The sequence below is a fragment of the Danio aesculapii genome, chromosome 4 (genome assembly GCF_903798145.1).
Source record: "Danio aesculapii chromosome 4, fDanAes4.1, whole genome shotgun sequence".
NCBI classification, from domain to species: Eukaryota; Metazoa; Chordata; class Actinopteri; order Cypriniformes; family Danionidae; genus Danio; species Danio aesculapii.
Window position 1 is genome coordinate 33,556,344 of NC_079438.1, and position 25,196 is coordinate 33,581,539.

Sequence of the window (25,196 nt, forward strand, 5' to 3'; positions counted from 1 at the left end):
CAAACAGTCAACTTTATTAAATGAAATGTGTGTAGTTAACTCAAGATGTAATGAAAGTTAAAACTACTCATTTGAAAAGAGTTTTGAAGTGTAGAAGGTAATGAGTTAATTAAATACCTCATTACTTAAATGGAGTAAGTTCACAGTACTCATATAGATTTGTTTTGTTTTTTTACGCAAATGGTTTGTAGCAATTGGTTTTCCATTGGGTTTTACAGTACTCCATTGGTTTGAGTTCTCTTCATTTATTGGGTTTTACTGTGTTCAAATTGCTTCGTTTACTCAAATGAATTAAGTTCACAGTACTCATTAGAATTAGTTATTGAACTTAAATGGTTTGTTGCAATCAGTTTCCTTAAATGGTTTTAGTTACCGTAGTTACCTTTACTAGTGAGGGGTGGGTCTTCCGAACCACCCGAATACCCCACCCCCCTGGCTACAGGCTTGGTACATATAACTTCAAATATACTCTGCTGTTTTAACATGATTTAGAGAATATCGCTCTATAAAATATGTTCAGAGTAATCCCAGGAATTATTGTTAAGCATATTCAGAAAACGAATCATTGAACTTATGACTGATGTGATTTTAGTTTATCGAAATCACCTTATGTTTTGTAAAATATCTTGGATGCAGACACCAAAATATGGTTTCGTTAACCCATTGGCTTGTTAAAATGCTTTAATTTTAAATTATAATAGTACATTTATTAAATAAAGATGCAAACTATAACAATACATTTAAGAAAGCCTGACCTACATTGAGATTATATGTAATGTAATTGAAAGATAATTACGAGTTTTGAAAATAATAGTTGTTTGTCCTGGTTTGTGCCTTCACATCAGCACATGATGTGTGTTAGGGGGACAAAGGGCTGCAGGAGATTTCGGCTGCAGGAGGTGACGTCAGCAAGACGCTTTCCCTCTTGTTGACTCGATAACAAGAAAGAAAGAAGGGAAGAAAAAAAGAAATTGACCTGAGAGAAATGTACTTTCTTTTGCCACATCGCTCTTCTTCAACGCGACTACAACACTTCGACCGGTTTATTTGCGACATCGGTTCATCATTCGCCTGTTAAATTCTTTATCCGCCGACTAGTTAAGTTATATGGAAAATTGACTTACACCGAATTCCGAGGATTTCTGTTACAGGAAAGATTTTATGACTCGTTTTTTGGGCTTTAGACGTAAATATGTTTGTTTTTGTGAAAAACAGCATTAATATGAGTGATCTGGTGAGCCCGGAGTATCAGGGCTGCGTGGACGGAGCTCTGATGGACGGATTCAGTGTTTTTATTCAGGCTCTGTTGGCGGTTCTGGCTTTCAGCACTTTAATGTGTAAGTTTCTTTAACCTTTTAAACAGAAACCTGAAATGAAACTATGTTTTTGTGTGGTAATGTGTTCTTATTGTTTCCTTTTAAGAATGACGCGTCACGTGGTTTAAGGTTTGTTTGTTTACTTTACAGGTTTTCGATGTATGACTGCTAAATATGATTTTCAACAGGAATTGGCATGGTACCTTATCAAAAACCACTGTATTAACAGGATATAATAAAATAATAATACAAATAATGTCTTTTAGTTAGAGTTGTGGCTGGAAGGGCATCCGCTGCGTAAAACATATGCCAGAATAGTTTGCGGTTCGTTTCATTACTGCGACCCCTGATCAGTAAGGGACTAAGCGAAAGGAAAATGAATTAATGAACATATTTCTGTGAAACCTTCTTTAAAATCACAAAAAGAGATAAATTTTTCATTTTTAGAATTACAATTATGTACATTTTTAGTTTATATAAATTAGCCTACCTGTTATATGTTTATCAGTTGGGTGTAAATAGTTACAAAGTAACTAGCCTACTGTAATTCCTTTTACCAGTGAAATTTTTTTTTAAAAGAGATTACTTTTTATTTTTGAGCAATTTAACTAGTTACTTAAAATATAGGCCTACCTGTCTAAAAAATCTGCATAAATTCAAGAGTTCTTTATAAATCAGTTCAGAGAAGCAAAGTAATTGTAAACCTTTTTTTTTTTATACAAATAAGTTTGCTGAATAACTCCTATTTTCAAATAAAGACGATTAGAGTTGTCAGATGATCACACATAATTAAAAAAAAAAAAGAATGAATTGAGCTGGAAACAGAAGTATTATATGTTTGAGAAATCGCGTCGTTGTTACTTTGAAACATTTTGGGTTTTCATAACATTTCTTAAGTGTTATTTTTATAAGCTAAAAAAGCCCTGTCAGATTTAAAAATTAAGAGTTTCATTTGTATTCTGTATGGTTTGATATTAAGTTATGTTAATTCAAGTAATTAAGTTACTTGAGTAATTAAGTTACTTTTCAGAGATAGTAATAGGAAAGTTGTTTAAATACAATTTTAATTGTTATTATTAATTAATTACTTTTCTGAAGTAACTTACCCAAAACTAATGCTCATATATGGCCATATATCAGATTTCATCATGGGACCAATCAAATTCTTATTACATTTTACTAAAAATACAATTCATTTTCATAAGGGTACCAGGGTTTTGTCAAAAGCACGGTTTTACATTAATTAAATGATGTTCTTTGAAAAAAAAAATGCTTACTGTAAATTGTACACTAAAAATACTTCATGCAAAAATCCATTAGATTTGATCTAAAGAAAATGAGAATTACTGCCCCTTTATTTTGTCAAAAAATACAGTTGTAAAACAACAAAATGTTAACACTTAAGAATTAAGTTATATCGTAAATACAATACATATCTATTGTTATTAATTTCATTTGTCTTAATAACTGTCAAAAAACTTGCAAACACGTTTAAAGCTGACTAAAGTGACTAAAGATGTTTTTCACTTCAGTACGATTTTCCAAACAATTAGTAACTCCATCCAAAGGAGTTTTCTTGTTAATTAATGACAAAAACATACAAAAATAAATCAGTTGCAAAATTGCTTCATTAACTTACCTTTTTGTACAACAATATTCATTGTTCACTTTTAAAAATACAAATTATATTTGTATTAATCATTTATTAAATATTATTATACATTTTTAAATCTGTGTTGACTGAACTTAACCAAGAATTGAATCCTGTATTGAATGAGAGCAAAAATAAAAAACTTATAACATAAAAATGGACCTTTTAATCAATACTGAATCTGATAATCGATATGACAAAGTAGTTATTGATTACCCATACACAAATTGTTATTTATATTATTTTAATAAATTCAATTGTTAGTTAATAGTAATTATGCCAGAATGTTAATATGATTACCAGTTTTGTTTTATAATGAGAAAAGTATAGCAAAGTATTACAGACAACCCTTTGGATAAAAATGGACAATAAAATTTAAATAATAACAACATTTACAGCAGAATGGTTTGTTTATTTATTATTTACCTTTCTCATTGTTAATAAGTGTTGTTAATGAGATGCTAACAGCCTAATGTGATTCAACGATTTATGCTAAGCTAAGCTAAGCTAAAAGAGTTCTTGCCAGATCTGGAGATCAAATTAATGGATTAAAAAATGGTAAAACTTAACTGTTCAACTCTAACTCAAGAGGAGTTGTAAAAGGAGTTTGAAGTGTTTAATTTTCAAGCAAGGAACATTAGATTTTAACAGCAATAAATGTCATAATTCACATCAAAGCCTTGCTAGCATACAGTCTTCATGTTTGTTATTATTTTCATTTCAAATGAGAACCATGACATTTAGACAGCATCCAATATTAAAACAGTCACCTGGTAACAAATCATAATTGTAGATGACAAATATGGACATTTTAAGAAATTATGGAATAGTGATCTAAAAAAGTTATTATTTATTTTTACACCTCATTGTACTTTCATAATTTTGTGTATTTCTGCCATCAACTAGACACTCAGTGAGTTAAGATGTAGGACAGGCGCTGATTTTATCAACTGGGAATTGATTGGATCACGAGAAAAGCAAGAGTTTGTAAACACACTGCCTATAGCGATCTGTTTGTTTCATGATGGATGAGCTATTTGGCAGTGGTTAAAGGAACACTCCACTTTTTTGGAAATAGGCTCATTTTACATCTCCCTTAGAGTTGAACAATTTTTAAATCTATTCAGCCAAACTCCTGGTCTGGCAGGAGCACTTTTATCTTACCTTAGCATAAATCATTAAATCGGATTAGACCGATTTTAGACCAAGGCAACTTTTCATCTTCCCTTGGTCTTATTAAACAATGTAGCTATAGAATGGTCATACTTTAAATGTAAAAAAAAATTTATGTGTGGAAATGTGAAAAAGAAAAGTCTTTTTTGACATTTTTGAGCATGATGCTAATGGTCTAATCTGATTTAATGATTTATGCTAAGATAAGCTAAATATGCTCCCGCCAGATCTAGAGATCGGCTAAATTAATAGTTAAACTGTTGAGTTTTACCATATTTACTAAGTGGAGTCAAAAATGAGCCTATTTCCAAAAAAAGAAAAGGTGGAGGGTTCTTTTAAGAGAACATTCTCTCATTATACATTAAGAAAATAAGAGAGTAACCAATAAGTAAAACAAGAGAGTTAAGCGTTTTATACAGGTATACAGTTGAAGTCAGATTATTAGCCCCCCTGTTTATTTTTTCCCCCAATTTCTGTTTAATGGAGAGAAGATTTTTCTAAAAAAAAATTCTACATTTCTAAACATAATAGTTTTAATAACTCATTTCTAATAACTGATTTATTTTATCTTTGCCATGATGACAGTAAATAATATTTTACTAGATATTTTTCAAGACACTTTTATACAGCTTAAAGGGACATTTAAAGGCTTAACTAGGTTAACTAATTAGGTTAACTAGGCAGGTTAGGGTAATTAGGCAAGTTATTGTATAACGATCATTTGTTCTGTAGACTGTTGAAAAAAAATGTAGCTTAAAGGGGTTAATAATTTTGACCTTAAAATGGGTTGAAAAAAATTTATAACTGCTTTTATTCAAGCCAAAATAAAACAAATAAGACTTTTTCAAGAAGAAAAAATATTATCAGACATACTGTGAAAACTTCCTTGCTTTGTTAAACATAATTTGGGAAATTTTAAAAATAGAAAATAAAATTCAAAGGGGGGCTAATAATTCTGACTTTAACTGTATATAAAAACAAAACACCCTTACAACCACCCCAGTACCTCAGCATCCACACTGAACTCCCTACTAACTGTCTAGCAGCACCCTACACACAAAATACCCTAGAAATCACATAGCAACACTCTAGCAATCTTCTAACAACTACTCCAAATACTCTATCAACCACATGGAACATTCTAGTAACACCCAGGGGATGACTTTAGTGACACCCAGGCGATGAATTTACACGTTGTAAATCCAGAAGCTGTTATCTCTACACTGCAGTTCATTTGACTGCGGGGTGTCATGTGGTAAACTAGATGTATGACTATTGAAATACAAAAGTGATGCATTCTAAATAACACTCACATAAAAAAAAAACTCACTTGGGGGTGTCAGCTGAAGTAATTAATTTTATGTATGAAAGGGTTAGGAAAGTTGCATTTGACTCTTCCACAAACCAAAAAAAAAAGAATTTTTGTTTTAAAGATAGGATTGCGATCAGATGTGTGATTACACGATAACAGCATTCACTCCTATAGTTCACGTGATGCTCTCAAGACACTAAACTCAAGCTACATTTTTCATTTCCAGCTGGAGGGTTCAAGTCATGTGACCTGCCTTTCGAATTAGACCCCCAAGGTCCAATTCAGACTTGTTTGTTTTCCAGTATTGAACTATGTCATGTGCTTATTCAGTATACGGTATAAGGTTTGCATGGTTAATATTTGGTAATCATAATTTAATACTTTGTTCAAGCCATTTTACATTCTTTTATACACTCTCAGAAATAAAGGTACGCGAGCTGTCTCTGGGGTGGTACCTTTTCAAAAGGTACACATTTGTACTTGTAGGGTCCATATTGGTACCTCAGAAGTATATATTAGTCCCTACAAGTTTTAAGAGGAACTCTTTTGTACTTTTTAGGTACTAATATGTACCCTTGAGGTATTAATATTGACCTTTTAGGTACAAATTTGTACCTTTTGTAAAGGTACCACCCCAGTGACAGCTCGTGTACCTTTATTTCTGAGAGTGTATTGTGAATGTGGAAATTTAGACAAACACTAAGAACATTTTCAGATCCTCCCAGTTATTGCTGTTAATCTACGTCTGGTGGTAATTTCCTGAATTATCTGACCACCCTATTTAACTGACAGGGCAGTGTTTCCTTTTTCACAGACTTTGTAAGATTGTGAGCTGTTCTATAGTGATTGAAAACCCACAGACAGCAGGGTGACCAGATGAAAAACAAAGCGATGAGGCTTCCAGATATTAGTCTGGGATTTTTACAAAATTGTATCTTTACGTATTTGTTTAAATCCCTCACATCGACTGATTATCCATGAAAGACAAATGTGTGAAAGGACAGGGTAATCTGTAGAATCTCAATGTTCAATCAGTTCAACACTGCAGCTGGAATTGATCCTTAGTTTAGCTCTGAACATGGTAATGATCTGTATCTCCACATACAGTGTTTTGACATTGAATAGAATCTGGACTGAAAACCCTGTAGTGACCAAACCTTCATCAGTAGAAATAATCAAACAGAGTAACACTTTAGTTTAAGTCACTATTCACTGTATTAACTAACACTATTAGCTTATTTAAACTACTAATGAGCTGTTTATTAATGGTTAATAAGGTAGAAGTTGGTTTAGGTTTTGGGTAGGATTAGGGATGCAGAATAAGATCATACTTTATGACATCTAATGAACAGTTAATATTTTAAAAATAGATAGTTAATAAGCCAGTAGTTAAGCGCAAGAATTGTGACCAAAAAACTATTCTAACTTTTGCTGAGGAACATGTTTTGTAGACAGAGAACAGGTCCAAAGTTAAGTTTAGTGATGAAAGCTCTAAATTTAGTGAGAAACGTCGTTTTTATCATAAATTTTGAAAAGACAGAACCCAAAGTGTGTGTAGAAGTCAGTAAAGGTGGAGGTAAAGTGTTATGATTTAATGGTAAATGTAAACATTGATCAGATTCTCCTTTAGCAACATGTGGTTCCTTCTATTCTTCAATTGCTCAATCAGCCAGAAATGTACATGCAGGATCCCTCAACACAGCAAAACAGGTGAAACAGATTCTTGAAGCTTAAAAAATAATGAAAGGGCAGCCCAGAGTCCTGATCTAAACCTGAATGAGACCCTGTTTACACGAATATGTTTTAGTTTTAAAATGCATAGATTTTGCTACATTTACACCTTCTGTCCACACTACCCTGAAGTGTTTAAGCCCTGACAACAGGGTTCAGCGTTTTGAAAATGCTGAAAAGGCCGTTTTCATTTTTAAATGCTGCTGCTCCTTGTCAGTGTGGATGGGGAAAACGGAGACATCTGAAAATGGATGCGGGGCTGCAGACATTCTGACATATCTGATTTGGGCTTTTTCTCAATATTAAGTGCACAAGTCTTACATTCTATACTTTTAAGTTCTAACTTCACAAGTTTGATATGGAAAACAAACTCCCGAGGACACGTCGGTTAATTCTTCAAAGGGAACAGTGTACTTTATAACATCATTTAAATCACCCTGGGTACCTTTCACTATCTTAAAAATAAAATGAAAACATGAAATAAGGAACTGCCTATTTTCAACTTGATATTAACAACTTAACAGACACTAAAAATGTTAAGGCATCGTGTAACAAAACGGAGCATATAACATTTCATTTTGATTGAAAAATATGAAACATATCCTGTCTCTTTTGTTGAATATCATTTTTAATAATTAATAATGGCCATTATAAAAGTATAACGTACAGTACGTTTATGCAATATAGGAAACAAAGGTAAGCAATCAGTCAAATGTGCAGAATCAGTGTATGTGGTGACATAAATTAATATAAACGCGTTACCTGAGCACAAGTGATATATTCAAAAGACAGAAGAGTCGTTAGATAGAGACAAGATGAATTAAATATTATGTTTAACAACTATAGTGAGATAAAATTCAGCTGTAAATCCTTGATAAATCACCCGCTGACTGCCTGGAGCTCAGACGTCATCATACGCTACAGCGCATACCATAGCATGTGTGTGGTCACGTGATGTGCATTTTCTGTGGTGTAGTGTGGACGGAGATATTTTCAGAAACACTAGATGAATATCGATAATATCTTCCCCAGTTTTTCACAATTAATACAAAAATTTTCTCTTCCTAACACTTGACCAAATTTTTTAAGTACCCTTAGATAAAAAAGGTATACTGTCTATTTTATACAGGTTGATCTCCTTTTTCTCTACTACCTCTCTTTCCTTTATTAAACAACAGTGGGAGTCAGACCTTAATCTTACATTCGAGGATGAGATGTGGGACCAGATTTTGTCCCACGTTCATACCTTCTCTATCTGTGCATGACATTGCCTTATCCAATTAAAATTTGCTCATCAAATAAAGGTTGGAAAAAATAACTCAAGACTTGGACCCTATATGTAATCGCTGTAATCAAGCACTTGCAGGCTTAATACATATGTTTTGGCTTTGTCCATCAATCGCTTCTTTTTGGCTATCAATTTTCAAGTGTTTCTCTTCTGTGACAAAGATACACATCGAACTGTGTGCTCTTATTGCACTTTTTGGACTTTCTCCGAACTTAGCAGGGTTATCGAGCTGTACTGCAAACACCCTTGCATTTTTAACACAGCAAGACAGTGTATTCTTTTATTAAGGAAACAAAGATTTCTCCCGAGTTTTGACAACTGGGTGCGAGATGCAGTGAGCTTCATCCATTTAGAAAAAATCAGGTTTACAATAAACAACAATACTAGGGCTTTTTCTGAAAGATGGGACCCATTTAGAATTTTCTTTTCTGAGCATGTCAGTATCTCTACAGACTGTCAAGGTAAATCTAAGGGCCTTTCAACTGCAACGCAAATGTAATTAAGTACTTTGTATAAATACCTGAGGATTAATGTTTGTAATAATAGATTATCAAGGTATAAGTGTATTATGTACAGGTTTTTATAGATTTTTTAAATGTATAATTTTTTTTTTGTAATTTATTCATTTAATTTTTTTATTTATTGCTATTTATTTATTTTTCTTCTTTTCTCTGTTAGATAAATGTAATTTCAACTTGTTTAGAGGGTAGGGGTGGAAATAATATTTGTTTAAAATTTTTTGAAAAATCACTTTTGTTATATCTGTAAAAGTTTAATAAACAGATTTTTTTTTAAAAGAAACGGTAGATGAAACTGCAGTGTAGACGTGGATCGTTTCCATTCTAAAACGCTGTTTTAAAACTAAAACCTATTTGTGAAAACGGGGCCTGAAACTGAAGTTGAGAGTTGAGAAGGCTCTGACAAAAACACTACTATCAATAAACTGTGAAAGAGACTGAAGAAGAGCAGACCAATTTGTGAGAGACTAGTGATGTCCTGTGAGAAATGAGTAATGTCTTTAAGATATTAGTGATGTGCTGTGAGAGACTAGGGATGTCCAGCCACCTAGGACACCCTTACATCTGCATATAACAAATTAAATGACACTTAAAATATCTTTTCAATGGAGGCGGTAAGATTTGCACCACTCACATTTTTATCAGGCAAAGTGAACATGTAGCATTATTTCCCAAAAACAGTTTGTTTTTCTAGGCCATGTACCGAATAACCCAAAAACACATGGTGAAAGACCTCTGGCCTTAAGAGTTACACATTACCATGAAACTTTGCTGTTCCTGTTGATCATTAAACTTTTTGCTGTCTATGGAGGAATAGATATCCAAATCTTTAGTTTCTTATCAGAGAACTGTTTTTTAATGCAAGACAAATTATTCTACTTGGGTTTCAGAAAATGCAAGTTTCAGTTTGGCACATTTGTACTTGACAAACCCTGTTGAACCTCTGCGTATGCTTGTGTTTTTACTGTATGCACTTCCTCTCTGTTATTTTGGGCATTTCCTGGCTTCTTTTTGGCAGCTTATCTTTGCTGAAATCATCACTGTTGGTTTCCTCAGACATTCAATAATAATCCTGCTTCTGTATAGCTTTTGATTACACAATAACCTTTGCATTTTTGAAAAATTTCAATATGTGGCAGTTAACTTGGTTAGCACAAGGTTTTAGTCTTCCATGATTACTCTCCTTCTTTATAGAGCATTGATGTACATCAATGGTAGCCTCACATTTTATTTCTAGTTTGTATTTATTCATTTTTTTTTTTTTTTGATTGGTTCAGCTTCAGCATACGCCTATAGAAAATCATAATACCCTGTGAAAACCTATACGTTTGCTCACATTACTCCCTGCTTTCAAAAGATCTTCGGGATAAAGTTGTAAAAGGCACATGTTTGGAGAAGCCTACAAAAGCATTTCAAAGACTGCAAAAGTTATTTGGAATTTGATTTGATTTCTGGCTGTATGACAAATAAAGTGAAGATTTCAAAAGGGTATGATGATTTTCTATAGGCACTGTATTTGTACATGTAAAAGTAGGAGTTGCTTCTAAAATATTTGTGTTGTGTTTTAGTTGTTATTTTATTCATTTGTTTGTTATGTAGCATTTATATCAGGATTAAAGAGTAAATTCTGAATATACTGTCATCATTTACCTACTCTTTACTTGTTCCAACTCCGTGTAAGTTTCTTTATTTTGTTGAAAACTAACGAATACATTTTGAAGAATGCTGGAAACCGGTAGCCATTGACTTCTGTAGTATTTTTTTCTTCCTACTATAGAAGCCAAAGGTTAGAGATTTCCAGCAGCTTTCTTCAATATATTTAATTTAATCTTTAACTATAAAGAAACTTGAAATATTTTGGAACCACTAGAGTTTGTGGACATTTTGAATGAGAACGAACCTCTATTTTATTTTATTATATTTAATCTTACTTTTTGATGAATATGCTTTGTCTTTGAAATAAATCAAATTTGATCTAATAGTTTGTTAACTAATGCAATGTTTTCCAACTGTGTGTGTATGTGGGTTGTTTTTTTGTTTGTTTGTTTTTTGTTTATCTTCCATTGGCTCCAAACTACTACATGTTGCTTAATCACATTGGATAACGTTCAAATTATTACTTGACATTATTAAAAAAAAAAGTCAATCTTTAGACTCAAAGTATGTTTGCAGCCACATTTTCTTAAATCAAACAACTTCTCATATTACTTGCATATTTATTTAGATTTAATTTATTTTTTATTTTAAATTAATCAGTCTATTTACTTAATAGTTTGTTTATTTATTTATTTAATTTTGCTAGCATAATACAAGTTTATTTTATTACATTGCTAACATGTTTGGTTTGTTTAAAATGTTGTCACCATGTGTTAACCCTTACAGCCAACATAAATTGTACTTGACATATTGCTAGCATGAATTATTTTCTTGCATGTTTCTAGAATGTTTTAGCAAGGCTAACATGTCTTAACACAGACTGTTCTATGTTTCTACCGTGTTTATAAGCATGTTTACAATTTAAAGTTTTGTTTAACTAGAATGTTTCAAACATAGCATGCTGCTAACATTATTGGTGTGTTTTTAGTATCAATTAGGATGTTTTAACCCATGATTGACTTGTTTTAACATTTCTAGCATCACTAAGCATGTTACTATTAGTGCAATACTTATACCTTGTTAATCCTAGACTTTGTGATTTGATAATGATTATGATATTGATAATGATTTCTGAAGCATCGTGTGACACTGACAACTGTTGTAATGATTCTAACAATTCAGCTTGGAATCATATGAATAAATTACATTTTAAATATTTTCAAATTGAAAATTCCTTTTAAATAGATTTTTTTTAATTTACTGTAGTTTGTGTATATATTTTATCAATTAAATATAAACTCAGTGACCTGAGGAAATCATATTAGTAAAATTATGTCTTAATCTTTACAGTGAAGAGGTTTCGTGAACCTGTTGGAATAAGAAGACCTTGGAAGATCTGGTGATGATATTTAACATTTCTCAAACAAATATGGTAAAATAATAATCGCATAAAACAGCAAACTCTCATTCTGTCTTTTTGTCCTCCAGGTTCTTTGACACGTCTAAACAAGCTGTCGGGGCTCTTTTCATGCATTTCGCCAACATATTCCTTTCCACGCTCACCAATGAAGATCCCTGCTCTCTGTGAGTATAATGGTGATCAAAATTAGGAAACAATTTATACTTAGACATAATTCATCATCCAAAATGTAAAGGGAGGTTTGTTGTCATAATACCATGGTTATAGAACAGCGTTGAACAATATAACGAAGCCTCTACAAAATGTAAAAATGTAATTTGAGGAGAACACAGTGGTCTGAAATAGTGAACAAAAATGATTGTAGCACAAAGAAAGATTACAGCTAAAAATTCTGAAGGTTTCTAGAGATCACAGATCTCAATCAGCTCTACTTCCTTTGGCTGAAAGTGTCTCACTTTAGTCATTGTCTGGTTAACCTTCTGTCTCTTTAGAATGGTTTGACATCTTACAAACTTAGTGAAAACTTGAAAATTTGGCTCTCGGTTAACCCTTAAATGAGCGCGCTATGAAAAAAATGACCAATTTCTTTGATTAAAGGGTTGGTTCACCCCCCAAAAAAAATTAAATTCTGTTATTAATTACTCACCCTCATGGGATTACAAAACATTGAGGCATTTGTTTGTCTTCAGAAAACAGATTTAAGTTCAATATCAAACAAAATGTGCTTAGGGGTAGCTTAATTGATGTGTCGGTGCTCTTTGGGTAAGGGATTAATCAGAATAAACAGCAAAAGTAAGTCAAAGGCACTTATAAAAATATTAAAATAAATAAATAATAATTATTACTTGTATAATAATATTTTTCCATATTTTTCGAGTGCCTTGGACTTACTTTTGCTGTTTAACAGGTTTAAATTATTTCAAGTGAAATCTGAGCACTCACTTATCCTCCATAGATAGCAAGGTTCCCAACTCATTCAAAGTTTTTCTGAATGAATCGGGACTATTGCTGTCTGTGGAGGACGAGAGAGCTCTCAGATTTCATCTAAAATATCTTAAGATGTGTTCTGAAGATGATCAAAGATATCAGGGTTTTGGAACGACATGAGGGTGTGCCATTAATAACAGAACTTAAAATTTTGGGTGAACTAACTAGTTAAATTATGCTCCTCCTAAACCAACCAATCTAAGTTTGTTTGTTTTAATGATGGCCGATCCACAAAAGGTCAACTAGGCAATTTGCAATTAAAACTGTTTTTTTTTCTGATAATTAAGGAATTTACCACCTTTGACACCATAAACCTGCGAGGATCTGAACGTCTTTTCTAATTTTAGTCAATGTTCTTTCTCAGATATCTAATTTAAGTGTTAATTACTGATACTTAGTTAATTAGAATATACCTCAAAATATGCTTAAAACCGTTCTATTGCTTCTGTTACAAAAACTTCACAAATAAGATTAAACAGTGACCTCAAAACTGAGAAAGTTTTATGTTCTCAAGTTTTGATCCCTACATTACGCTTTTAGGAAAAGTGTTTCTAAACAGTACCACCTCAGTAAACCATGCTTTGAAAATGTAAAAAATATTTTTAGCACTATTTTTAATAATATTAGTATTAACATTTGTCATGAGATCATTTATTTAATTACTATTATAATTATTAATGTTAATTTTAAATGTTATTTAATTTTTTTAGCATTATTATTAGAACAATGTTACATGGAACTATTATGTACAAATATCTTCTTTTTTTTTTAGAGTGTATAGCTTTAGCATGACATTACCCGTCTGTTTTCTGTTTGACAGGTATTTGCTAAACTTCTTATTGGATGCCACATTGGGAATGCTGGTGATCTGGGTGGGAGTGAAAGTTGTTTCCAAAATAGTTGAACATAAACAGCTAACACTGCTAATGTTCGGAGAATACGGTGAGTTATACTGATAAACACCAGTGTTAATGGTTGAATGGATAAAAAGAAGGGGCTCAGTTTAAAGTTGAAGGATTTTGTCATGTTGACCTGAAAAAAAACACAAACTAAAACAAAAGAGAGATCTTTTCATTCGTTTGTCACATTTCGCCATCAGAGGGCGCTGCTTAATAGATTTTGCAAATGTGTTAAAATGTAGTTTCCCCGTACTTTCTGAGGGATTCCCTTGGTAAAACACCATAGCAAAATAAAATTGCACAAACATTTACACAAAGCAGATGGACAACGCCCACCGTTTCAAGATGGTTTTGGCCAAGCAATTGTTCGTGACTGCTTTTCTACTTAGGTCAGTTTTTGAATCCTTGTTTTGACTGTATGCCATGTTTAATACACCAGAAAAGTTTGGAAGCTGAACACTTAAAGGTTCAAATAGAAAAATAAATAATTTGATCATATGATTAAATATAAGCACATTTGTTTTCCCCCAAAGTAATTAACGTTAAATTAAGCGATTTTATAAGATGTCTTTGTATATGGAAGAATAGGATCGCTAGGCTACATAAACAATTTTTTTTTTTTTTCGTTAAATGCATCAGTATGTATTTCAATGAATAATTATCATTAAAATGGGTAAATAATGAATTAATAGTTTGTATATTTTAATTACTGATACGTTGTACAGCTTGTTTGTTTGTAAAATAATTATATTTACATAATAATAATTACATTTCAGAATTTATTTATTTATGCAAGGTTTTTTGACATTTTGTGTTTTGTTTATTTTCTGAAAGTTATATTTATTTATTAAATAAATAAATTTATTGACATTTATAATTTATAATAACATTGACAAGTTATTTATATTGGCGGCGCAGTAGGTAGTGCTGTCGCCTCACAACAAGAAGGTCGCTGGTTCGAGCCTCAGCTGGGTCAGTTGGCGTTTCTGTGTGGAGTTTGCATGTTCTCCCTGCGATCACGTGGGTTTCCTTCAGGTGCTCCATTTTCCCCCACAGTCCAAAGACATGTGGTACAGGTGAATTGGGAAGGCTAAATTGTCCGTAGTGTATGAGTGTGAGTGAGTGTGTATGGATGTTTCCCAGAGATGGGTGGCGGCTGGAAGGGCATCCGCTGCGTAAAACATGTGCTGGATAAGTTGGCGGTTCATTCCGCTGTGGCGACCCCGGATTAATAAAGGGACTAAGCCGAAAAGAAAATGAATAAATGAATGCCTGAATTATTTATATTGGCATATTTACTTTTTAAAACATTTTGTAGTTTATTAATTTATAAAAAAATATAGAAAATAAATATTTGTTTGTTTAATTACTTCAAAAAATATTACTTATTTAATAATATTTCATGAGTTATATTTTTCATTACTTGCATAATGTATGTTGGCATATGTATTGATTTCTCATAGTTAATATGTAGAGAGTGAGAGAAAAAAATATTACTCTATATTCATTTACTGTCACATTACATTTATTCATTTATTCACTTAACAACTTTCATTATTCATTTTCCAATTGAACTCATAAATTGATGCTTTAAAGTATGGATAATAATCATGTGAATAATGGCTATTATGGTCTCAAATCCCAAAGACATAACATTAGTTATGTTTTGCTTCGATGTTGTGTTCTTTTCTATTAGTATTTGTTCTTAAATATTGTTTGTATCTCTTCTTTTGTTAGTTGTTTGTTTGTGTTTGTGGAACTGATCCCTTTAGAACTGCAAAGCAATATCAATGGTGTTGAATTTTTCGACACAAAACGTAAATAAATGGTCATTGTTTCTGTTTTAGGTGATCCTCCTCGAGTCTCGGCATGGTTGGCTCAGTGTTCAGTCTATTTACTCATCGTTGCTCTGGAGAAAAGTGTGGTCACTCTGGTGCTGCTCATTCCTGGATGGACCAATGTAAGCTAAACATTCACACACTCACACTTTCTGTTATTGTAAAAGGCTCACCAAAACAATGCCATCATTTCCTTTAACAATATTTAATAAAACTAGCCAAAGATAGCCTGAACTACAATCAGTAAGTCTATCTGTACCCACTGTGCACGGTATAACTTTTTTTATTGAAACAGCTTGCTTGTGTTAAAAATATTTCACGTGGTTGTACATTTTCCTTACTAATTCCAACTTTTTTTGTTAAATGAGTGAATTACATACTAGTAAACATTACTTTTTGAAATGCTTTTTACTATGAAAGAAGTGATGGAAAGATAAATCTGTTTAGTCTGAATTAGTTTTGGAATATTGAGCAGATTAACTGAGCATAATTTCCTAAATAAACTGGTTTGATTTAAATTAAAATGCTATATTTATTTATTTATTAATTTACTTATTTATTTATGTTATGCAATTTTAGACTTAAATTAATTTTATTCATAGCTTGGAAATAACCTGTGCATGTGCTGGTGTTTAACAGTGTATTTGTACTGAAATTTTAGTACATGTCTTTTAGTTCGAAACAAATACTGTGTTGTTTTTAACCATTGTACACATGAAACATGTTTTTTTATTAAAACATTTACATTTATATTAATAATAGTAAATATATTTTCATTGTAATGGCCTAATATTGATTTTTTTCTTTCCAAAATCGATGTTTTAGACTTTGCTTGAATTTTTTATTTATTTATTTATTTTTTGTATCAAGCTTCACTTGATATAAGCACACCTTATGTTAAATAATGGCACAAAGCTGTGTTGTTTGTTACTTTGGATAAAATAACTCAAACTTGAGTAAGTGCTAGCCCAGTCTCATTGAAATTATGTCCCACAGTCTACATTTTTGCAAAACATAAAATAGGTTTCTCTGGGTACATTTCATTTCATGTTTTAAATACAATTCAGATACATGTCCATCCTGTACATATCCAAGAGAGGGTGGGGCTTTTCATACAGATCACCCAGTGAACCACTGACCTATACCCAACCAATAGTGTTTTAATAAGCAAATGTAAGAGAAAGTACGCTTTAACGACCTAGTTTTACCTTGATTTTACATTGCTTTTATCTCTTTTGTGAAATTGTACTTCACTGGACTCAAATCCGAGCACTCTGCATCACAAGCAAAACACTGTACAAACTGACCATGCCAGAAAAGTTGTCCATGTATATAGATAGGTTGCATCATAAAGGCTGCATCCAGATACTACTGCAATAATATGTGCCTGTAAATATCATGTATAACGTGTGAAAAGGAACAAATGTTGGTGTCATACTGCCTCCTAGTGTCTGATTATTATAGCTTAAAAGCAACATAATTTAATTGTTTGGGCTGTGTTTTTAATTTTAGCCTTTATTAATATAGTAATGTGCAAGTAGTAGTTTGCAGCATTAAACTGAACTTAAGTCAGCGTCAATAGCCTAGTGGTTAGTTCAATTCAATTCAATTCACCTTTATTTGTGTAGCGCTTATACAATGTAGATTGTGTCAAAGCAGCTTCACATAAAAGGTCATAGTAAATTGGAACAGTGTAATTCAGTTTGTAGTGTTTAAGTTCAGTTCAGTTTAGCTCAGTTCAGTGTGGTTTAGTAATCACTACTGAGAGTCCAAATATTGAAGAGCAAATCCAACGATGCACAGCTCTACAGATCCTGAACCATGCAAGCCAGTGGCGACAGCGAAGAGGGAAAAAAAACTTCACTAAATGGCGGAAGTGAAGAAAAAAAACCTTGAGAGAAACCAGACTCAGTTGGGCACGATCATTTTAATTTCTCCGCTGGCCAAACGTCTTGCGCAGAGCTGCAGTCTCAGGGGCAGAGGCTGGAAGCTGGCCTCAGCGAAGACTCGTCTGTCTCTGGAGCGTCACAGGAATCAGTCTCATGTTTTCCACTCTTCCATGACCACCACAGTAGCTGCTCAGGATTCGGCCTGGTCCAGGATATGGAAACCTTGGGATCATCTCGTCGTTGGTCTTGGATCGAATCAGTGACTCTGCATTGTCTGAGGGCCTCGGGAAGAGTATCCCCAGGTGGAAATGGAGAATAAAGAAAATAATTAGCATAGCTGCTGTTCATAGTGTATATCAACAAGATGCAGAACCTGTGTAGAAGCCCGCTAAGTGGTGCACTAAGTGTATGCTTTATTAAACAGATAGGTCTTTAATCTAGTTTTGAATTGGGAGAGTGTGTCTGAGCCTCGGACGTTATCAGGAAGGCTATTCCAGAGTTTAGGAGCTATAAATGAGAAGGCTCGACCTCCTTTACTCGACTTTGCTATTCTAGGTACTACTAGAAGCCATGAGTTTTGAGATCTTAAAGAGCGAGTTGGATTGTAGCGAGACAGAAGATTGGTTAGATAAACAGGAGCTAGATTATTTAAAGCTTTATATGTAAGAAGCAATATTTTAAATTCACTACGAAACTTAACAGGCAGCCAGTGTAAGGAGTATAAAATTGGTGTGAGGTGATCAAATTTTCTAGACCTGGTAAGAACTCTGGCAGCTGCATTTTGTATTAATTGAAGTTTGTTAATAGAGGATGCTGGGCAGCCAGCAAACAGTGCATTACAGTTAGTGCGTCGACATAAAGCACCCAGGTGCTTGCAGCGACCCGAGTTCGATTCTCGGCTCGAGGTCCTTTGCCGATCCTTACCCTCTCTCTGCTCCCCACACTTTCCTGTCTTTAAATCTCCACTGTTCTATCAATAAAGGTGAAAACCCCTATAAAAATAATTATAAAAAAAAAAACTGAACTTAAGAAAATTGTCACTATAATTGCAGTTTATATTTAAAGCAACATGCATATAAGGACAATAAAAGCTAATTGACTTACCTCCTGTAGGTTTTATTTTATTTTAGAACAAAGTGGTAAATAAAATAATAAAAGAATATGAAGTGCTAGTTTCAGAAGGTAAAGTGTTCATAAAACATTGGACAATTAAAATCCAATTGTTTATTAATATTATTAGCATTATTTAAGAGATAGATGTCTGTAAGGCTTGATGGCTATTTTTTGTGTGTTGTAGTTGGAGGAGGTGGTGCTGGATTACATCCCAAACCCACAGCTGGAGCTGGCCATCGTCATGCTTATCGTGCCTTTCATAGTCAATGTGAGTCATGCTTAAAGCATGCATAACATCTATCTATCTATCTATCTATCTATCTATCTATCTATCTATCTATCTATCTATCTATCTATCTATCTATCTATCTATCTATCTATCTATCTATCTATCTATCTATCTATCTATCTGTCTGTCTGTCTGTCTGTCTGTCTGTCTGTCTGTCTGTCTGTCTGTCTGTCTGTCTGTCTGTCTATGTCTATGTGTGAGTAATATAATATGTTTGTGTTTCAGTCTATAATGTTCTGGCTGGTGGACAGTTTAACAATGCGCAAATATAAGAAGATGACATCTCTGGAAGGCTCGCGCGACTCTCCGAAGCAAGTAGACATTTTGCCAGATGAGAGCAATGATGAAGCTGAGGTGAGAATATGAATGAGATGCATGAAAAGAAAACAGATTTTACAGTAAAATCTATGTAGTATTTTTACAATTTCATATTGATAAATATCTGCAATATTGTGTATCTCACACAATCAAGTAATATAGAATATTGTAGTGTTTTTAAAGCCATATTTAATAAGGAATAGCCATATGCATTTGCTGTAGAGTTCTAAAATTGCTGGCTCAATAATTACTACTAAATAAATAAAAAGTATCCAACTTAATCTCACAGAAAAATTGTAATTTGTGTACAGCACATAACTGGGCTAATTCAAATATCTTTCATACAAAAAAAGATATATGTTTAGAAACAGTAGGCCCATAAAATTCATAATAATATGAATGAGATTGCACAAATTCATAGAAAGTAACACTAACACACTGTCGCCAAAACCATAAAAAATTTACAAATTGCCTGGGAATTTAATTTAAAAAGTGGCTTAAAATACAGTTGTGTGGCAACAATTACATTATATTCAAGACATTCTAATTTTTTCGCAAGTTCTGCCAAATGTAATGTGACAAATCTCACATCAAATACTGTCCTTTAGGTTCATAAAAGGTAGAGTAGATAATTTCATAGAGGCTAGCAGTTGCTAAAGCTAAAGATCCAGCTTACCCTGCATAATCATTATTCAAAGTCATGCCTCCTTCAAAACACATAAACATGCACCAGCAGTCGCAGAGTAATGTTACACCTGAAATAAGAAGTGACAAGACAAGGGTGATTACTTCATGTCTCATTCACCTGTGAGAAAGCATTACAGTTCAAAGCACATAATTTTACAGTAGCAAGATAATAGGCACGCACATTTTTTGTTGATTTCAATAGCTATGTTTTCATCCGCCTATTTTTATGTGCGTTTTGAAATATCGCATAAAAAAGGCTTTATGAAAATGCAGAGATGTGCATAATTTTTTAAAATTGCGCATAAAATAGTGATAAAATAACTCTGCATAAACTACAATGAACAAAAAACAAAACAATACTAAAATTCCATCATGCAAATCAAAAAGGCATGTGATTTTGTTTGATCATTTGATGACAAAAATATGTGCATTGGGCAGCATTAATAGACAAATCAGCAGATTTGGTCATTCTAAAATGCCTCAGCCAAAGTCTATCATCAAAGTAGTTCAGTATTATTACTTCCAGAACTGTCTTGAGCAGCTGCGCTCCCAAAGAGAGTCTCAAACCTCCAAAAGCCACCACTTATTTCATCTTCTGAGGTGCAGGTAATTTATTTTAAGAAAAAAGACCCACGGTGGCACAGCAAATTCCATTTTTCTTAATATTTGGCACCAGTTTATCAGGAAGTGAAGTTCTTGTTCCTTGTGTCTCTTTGGATGGAAACATAGCTATTTATTTTCATTTTATTTCTTTATATAACATTCAAAAACAACAAATGTGGACCAAAATTTTTTAAATCAAAAACGCAAACAAACTACAATTATACCTACAGTTGAAGACAGAATTATTAGCCTCCCTTTGAATTTTTTCTTTATTTTTCTAAATTATGTTTAACAGAGCAAGGAAATTTTCACAGTATGTCTGATAATATTTTTTTCTTTTGGAGAAAGTCTTATTTGTTTTATTTTGGCTAGAATAAAAGCAGTTTTAATTTTTTATGAATCATTTTAAGGTCAAAATTATTAGCAGCTTTAAGCTAAATTCTTTTCGACTGCCTAAAGAACAAATTACCATTATACAATAATTTGCCTAATTACTCACTTTAAGCTGTATAAAAGTGTCTTGAAAAATATCTAGTAAAATATTATTTACTGTCATCATGGCAAAGATAAAATAAATCAGTTATTAGAAATTAGTTATTAAAACTATTATGTTTAGAAATGTATTGAAAAAATCTTCTCTCTGTTAAACAGAAGTTGGGGAAAAATTTTAATGGGGGCTAATAATTCAGGGGTGCTAATAATTCTGACTTCAACTGTACATAAATTATATTTATATATGTATATATTTATACTCAAATGCAAGAGACAAAAGGCTATTTAAAAAAATGAAATTTAAAAGCATTAAGGGAGGAGCACGATTAATGTAGACGAGGTGCTGTTTGCCTGATGGTTTTTAAATGCTTTAGCAGTTTTCAACTCTGGATTAAACACAGCACTCAGAAGACTCAGCACTTAAGCTTTAGTATACAGTATGTGCCCCTTCAGTTTACATAGTGGGAAAGTGCTGATGACGTGACCACAATGAGGTATGCAAAGACATATGTTGACAGGCAGGTAGGACAACCTATCATAATGTTTAGACCTAATATTTTGATTGGTCCTACATTTTCCACAGATGAAAAAAATACATTTAGACCACCTAATGCTACAGCCATGTGAAGAGACTACACTGCCTTTACGTTAACAAATGCAAATGGTCATGTGTTACTCATGAATCACCTCTTGTAGGATTTGAACCCACAATCTACTGATTATCTGTCCAGTTTTGGCTTGACCACCGTAAACATATTTTAAAGCACTTTTTATAAATTGTAAAGCTTGTTGTTTCCCCTGCACCTTAAAGAACTGCACAAACTTTCATCAAATCATCATGTGGGAAACCCAGGAGTTTCTGTATCCTGGGTTTAGCAAATCCTTGTTCAGATCCAGGAAAGAATGAGTCAGTGAAAATTCCTAAATCTGATCCTAATGACCCTGTTCCACAAATCTGTCCCTTTGGACATTTTACCCTTGTTTAGTTTACTTCAGTGGTTCTCAACTGGTTAGTTTTGAGTCACACTGAGGAGTAAAAAACAAAGCTAAATGCAATAAAATAATAAAAAATAAAGCTAAGAATATTGTTTTTCTTTAGTTATATTCAAATATTTAAAGTAGTATAGTTATAGTATGTACTGTCCGAATGGCATAATAGATGGATTTCCTAACTGAAAATGAATCAGTAGCACATACTATATTAATGACTTCAAAAACCATGCTTTTCATCTATGCAGTTCCTATATTTATATATACATTTGAATAACAAGTTATTAACGTAATATGACCTCATCTCAAAAAATGCAAAACAAAAGGAAATATGACACAAAGTACTTTACACAAATACACAAATTATTATAGATTAAATATAGACTATAAATTGAATATTACAAACCAATATTATTCAGGACCAAAATATGTTTGCTGTCAATAGCATGAAACTATTGACTTTTAACCTCAAGCTAACATGCAGTATGTAATAGTGAATGTTCAAATTATTGGGCTTATGCATGTAATGCTGATTTATTGACCTCAAAATGGATAATTGATGATTAATAACAAAATAAAAAGATACAAACCTGTTTGAGTTTCTTTCGTCTGTTAAACACAAAGGAAACAGCCATTGACTTTTATAATATTTTTTGTTACTATTATAGATGTCAATGGCTGCTTTTTTCCAACACTCTTTAGAATATCTTCCTTTGTTTTCAAGAAAAGAAAAAGATCATAAAAGTTTAGAACCACTTCAGTGTAAATTACGTAAATCAATTCATGGAAATAAGTTTGCATGTTCTCCCTGGGGTTGCTTGGGTTTCCTCCGGGTGCTCCGGTTTCCCCCACAGTCCAAAGGCATGTGGTACAGGTGAATTGGGTAGGCTAAATTATCCATAGTGTATGTATGTGTGCGAATGACTGTGTATGGGTTTCCCAGTGATGGGTTGCAGCTGAAAGGGCATCCGCTGCGTAAACGGGCTGGATAAGTTGCGGTTGATTATGTTGTGGTGACCCCAGATTAATAAAGGGACTAAGCCGAAAAGAAAATGAATGAATTAATGTAAATATATATACATATAGGCTTACATTTCAGTAGGTATTTTTTTAGATGATTTGGCAGATCATCTCTAAATAATTAAGGTTATGAGTCAACTCAAACTGTCCGCTGCCTCTATAGATTTTCTGTCGAATTAAGGTTTGGACACTGGCCATTCCAGAACCTTAATGTGCCTCTTCTTGAGCCACTCTTTTGTTGCCCCGGCCATGTGTTTTGGGTCATTGTAATGCTGAAATACCCATCCATGACCCATTTTTAACGGTTCTCACCCAAGATCTGACAGTACATGGCCCTGTCCATAATCTCTTTGATGTGGAGCAGTTGTCCTGTTCCTTTAGCAGAAAAACACCCCAAGGCTGAATGCTTCCACCTTTATGTTTGACCATTGGGATGGTGTTCATTGGATCACCGGCAGCATTCCTCCTCCTCCAAACATGGCGAGTTGGGTTGATGCCAAAGAGCTTGGCTGCCTCGGAAATTGCCTACTTCTCAGTAGGTACTGCATTTGAATTTAAATGAACTACTCGACTGTTAGAAAAGTATGTTCTATACAGTACAATTGTTAGTAGCATGAATGGAACTCGGACATACTATATCCGCCATTTTGTCATGATTATGTGACCTACCCACATGAAATGCAACGCTTTACTCCTATTCGTGAATTCTCTCATGGGGCATCATGGGATAACGTAGTGTCCATACGATGCACACTTCAGAACCTCGCCAGAAGTAGTAGGTCATCCAGGTACTTCTTACATACTGTTTTTCGAATTCTATGAATTCGGACATATGTACTCTTTTTAGCATACTATATAGTATGGAAGGATGCGATTTCAGATGCAGCCCTTGATTTTGGTCTCGTCAAACCACAGTTCATTCAGATGTTCCATAGCAAACTTCAGACAGGCCTGTTCATGTGCTTCCTTGAGCAGAAGAACCTTGCAGGCACTTCAGGATTTTAGTGTAGAGTGTTACCAATTGTTGTCTAGGGGACTATGGGCCCAGCTGCCTTGAGGTCATTGACAAGATCTTCCTCATTAGTTCTGGGCAGATTCCTCACCGTTTTCATGATCACTGAAACTCCATGAGGTGGAGCCTGAGGAAGATTGACTGTTGTTTTGTGCCTCTTTTATTTGCCAATAATTTCATTGTCTGTTGTCACCTTCTTACCAAGCTGCTTGATGATAGTCTTATAGTTCATTCCAGCCTTGTGCAGCTCTACAGTCTTGTCTGTGACATCCTTGATCAACTTCTTAGTCTTGCCAATGGTGGAGAGCTTAAAATCTGATTGATTTATTGCTTTTGTGAACAATAGTCTTTTATACAGGTAAGAAAACTGAGATTAGCAGCTAATCTCATCTTTTCACCTGGATAAAAGATAACTGGTAGCCAGAAATCCTGCTTATAAATAGGGGTTCAACTGCTTTTTTCACTCATTAAAATGGAAATCGGTCTATAACTTTTTGTTTTGTTGTTTTTCTCTCACAGTTAAAATAAACCTATCATTACAATTATAGACTGATCTTTTTTGTCAGTGGGCAAACACACAAAATCAGCAGTGAGTACATTAGTTTGGCTTTATTCTTGCATGTAATATTTAGCATGAAATCTACCAGCTGAAATCAGTGTTTTCATGCTGAGATTCAATATGAATAGTTTAATTGTGTGTTTGTGTCTTGTATTCATGTTTTTGAATGGTGGGATTGTGCTTTGTGAATGTGATTACTGGACAGATTTTTTTCTTTCCATTTATTTCTTATATCCGTCATTCGACCAAAGACTTTTCCAAAGGCCACTGACTTCTAGGGTCAATTGGTGTCAGCATGTTGACCAATCGTAGGTCTTTCCCATCTTTTTTCTTTGTTTTTCTTCTTTCCGCTTTTATTTTTTGCTCATCCCTCTTTCCTCCACTCCTCCAGTTTTGGTTGTGTGCCAACTGCTCACAAATCATCCGTTTGTTCAGCGGGAGGAGTGACATTTAGAACATGATTCCATAAGCTCATGCTCTGGAAAAGTGTGTTTG

The 25,196-nt window shown here is 33.3% G+C and overlaps 1 protein-coding gene across 1 annotated transcript in view; it reads left to right on the plus strand.

Annotated features, from left to right (window-relative positions):
- Window positions 1-905: 905 nt before the first annotated feature.
- Window positions 906-25,196, plus strand: part of tmem110l (transmembrane protein 110, like) — a 30,121-nt gene continuing 5,830 nt past the window's right edge. Inside the window, exons 1-7 of the mRNA XM_056455513.1 lie at window positions 906-1,337; window positions 11,936-11,984; window positions 12,074-12,169; window positions 13,813-13,934; window positions 15,739-15,851; window positions 18,916-18,999; window positions 19,246-19,374. Coding sequence (XP_056311488.1) covers window positions 1,193-1,337; window positions 11,936-11,984; window positions 12,074-12,169; window positions 13,813-13,934; window positions 15,739-15,851; window positions 18,916-18,999; window positions 19,246-19,374 — 738 coding nt within the window. The 5' untranslated portion in view covers window positions 906-1,192. The remainder of the gene's footprint in view (window positions 1,338-11,935; window positions 11,985-12,073; window positions 12,170-13,812; window positions 13,935-15,738; window positions 15,852-18,915; window positions 19,000-19,245; window positions 19,375-25,196) is intronic.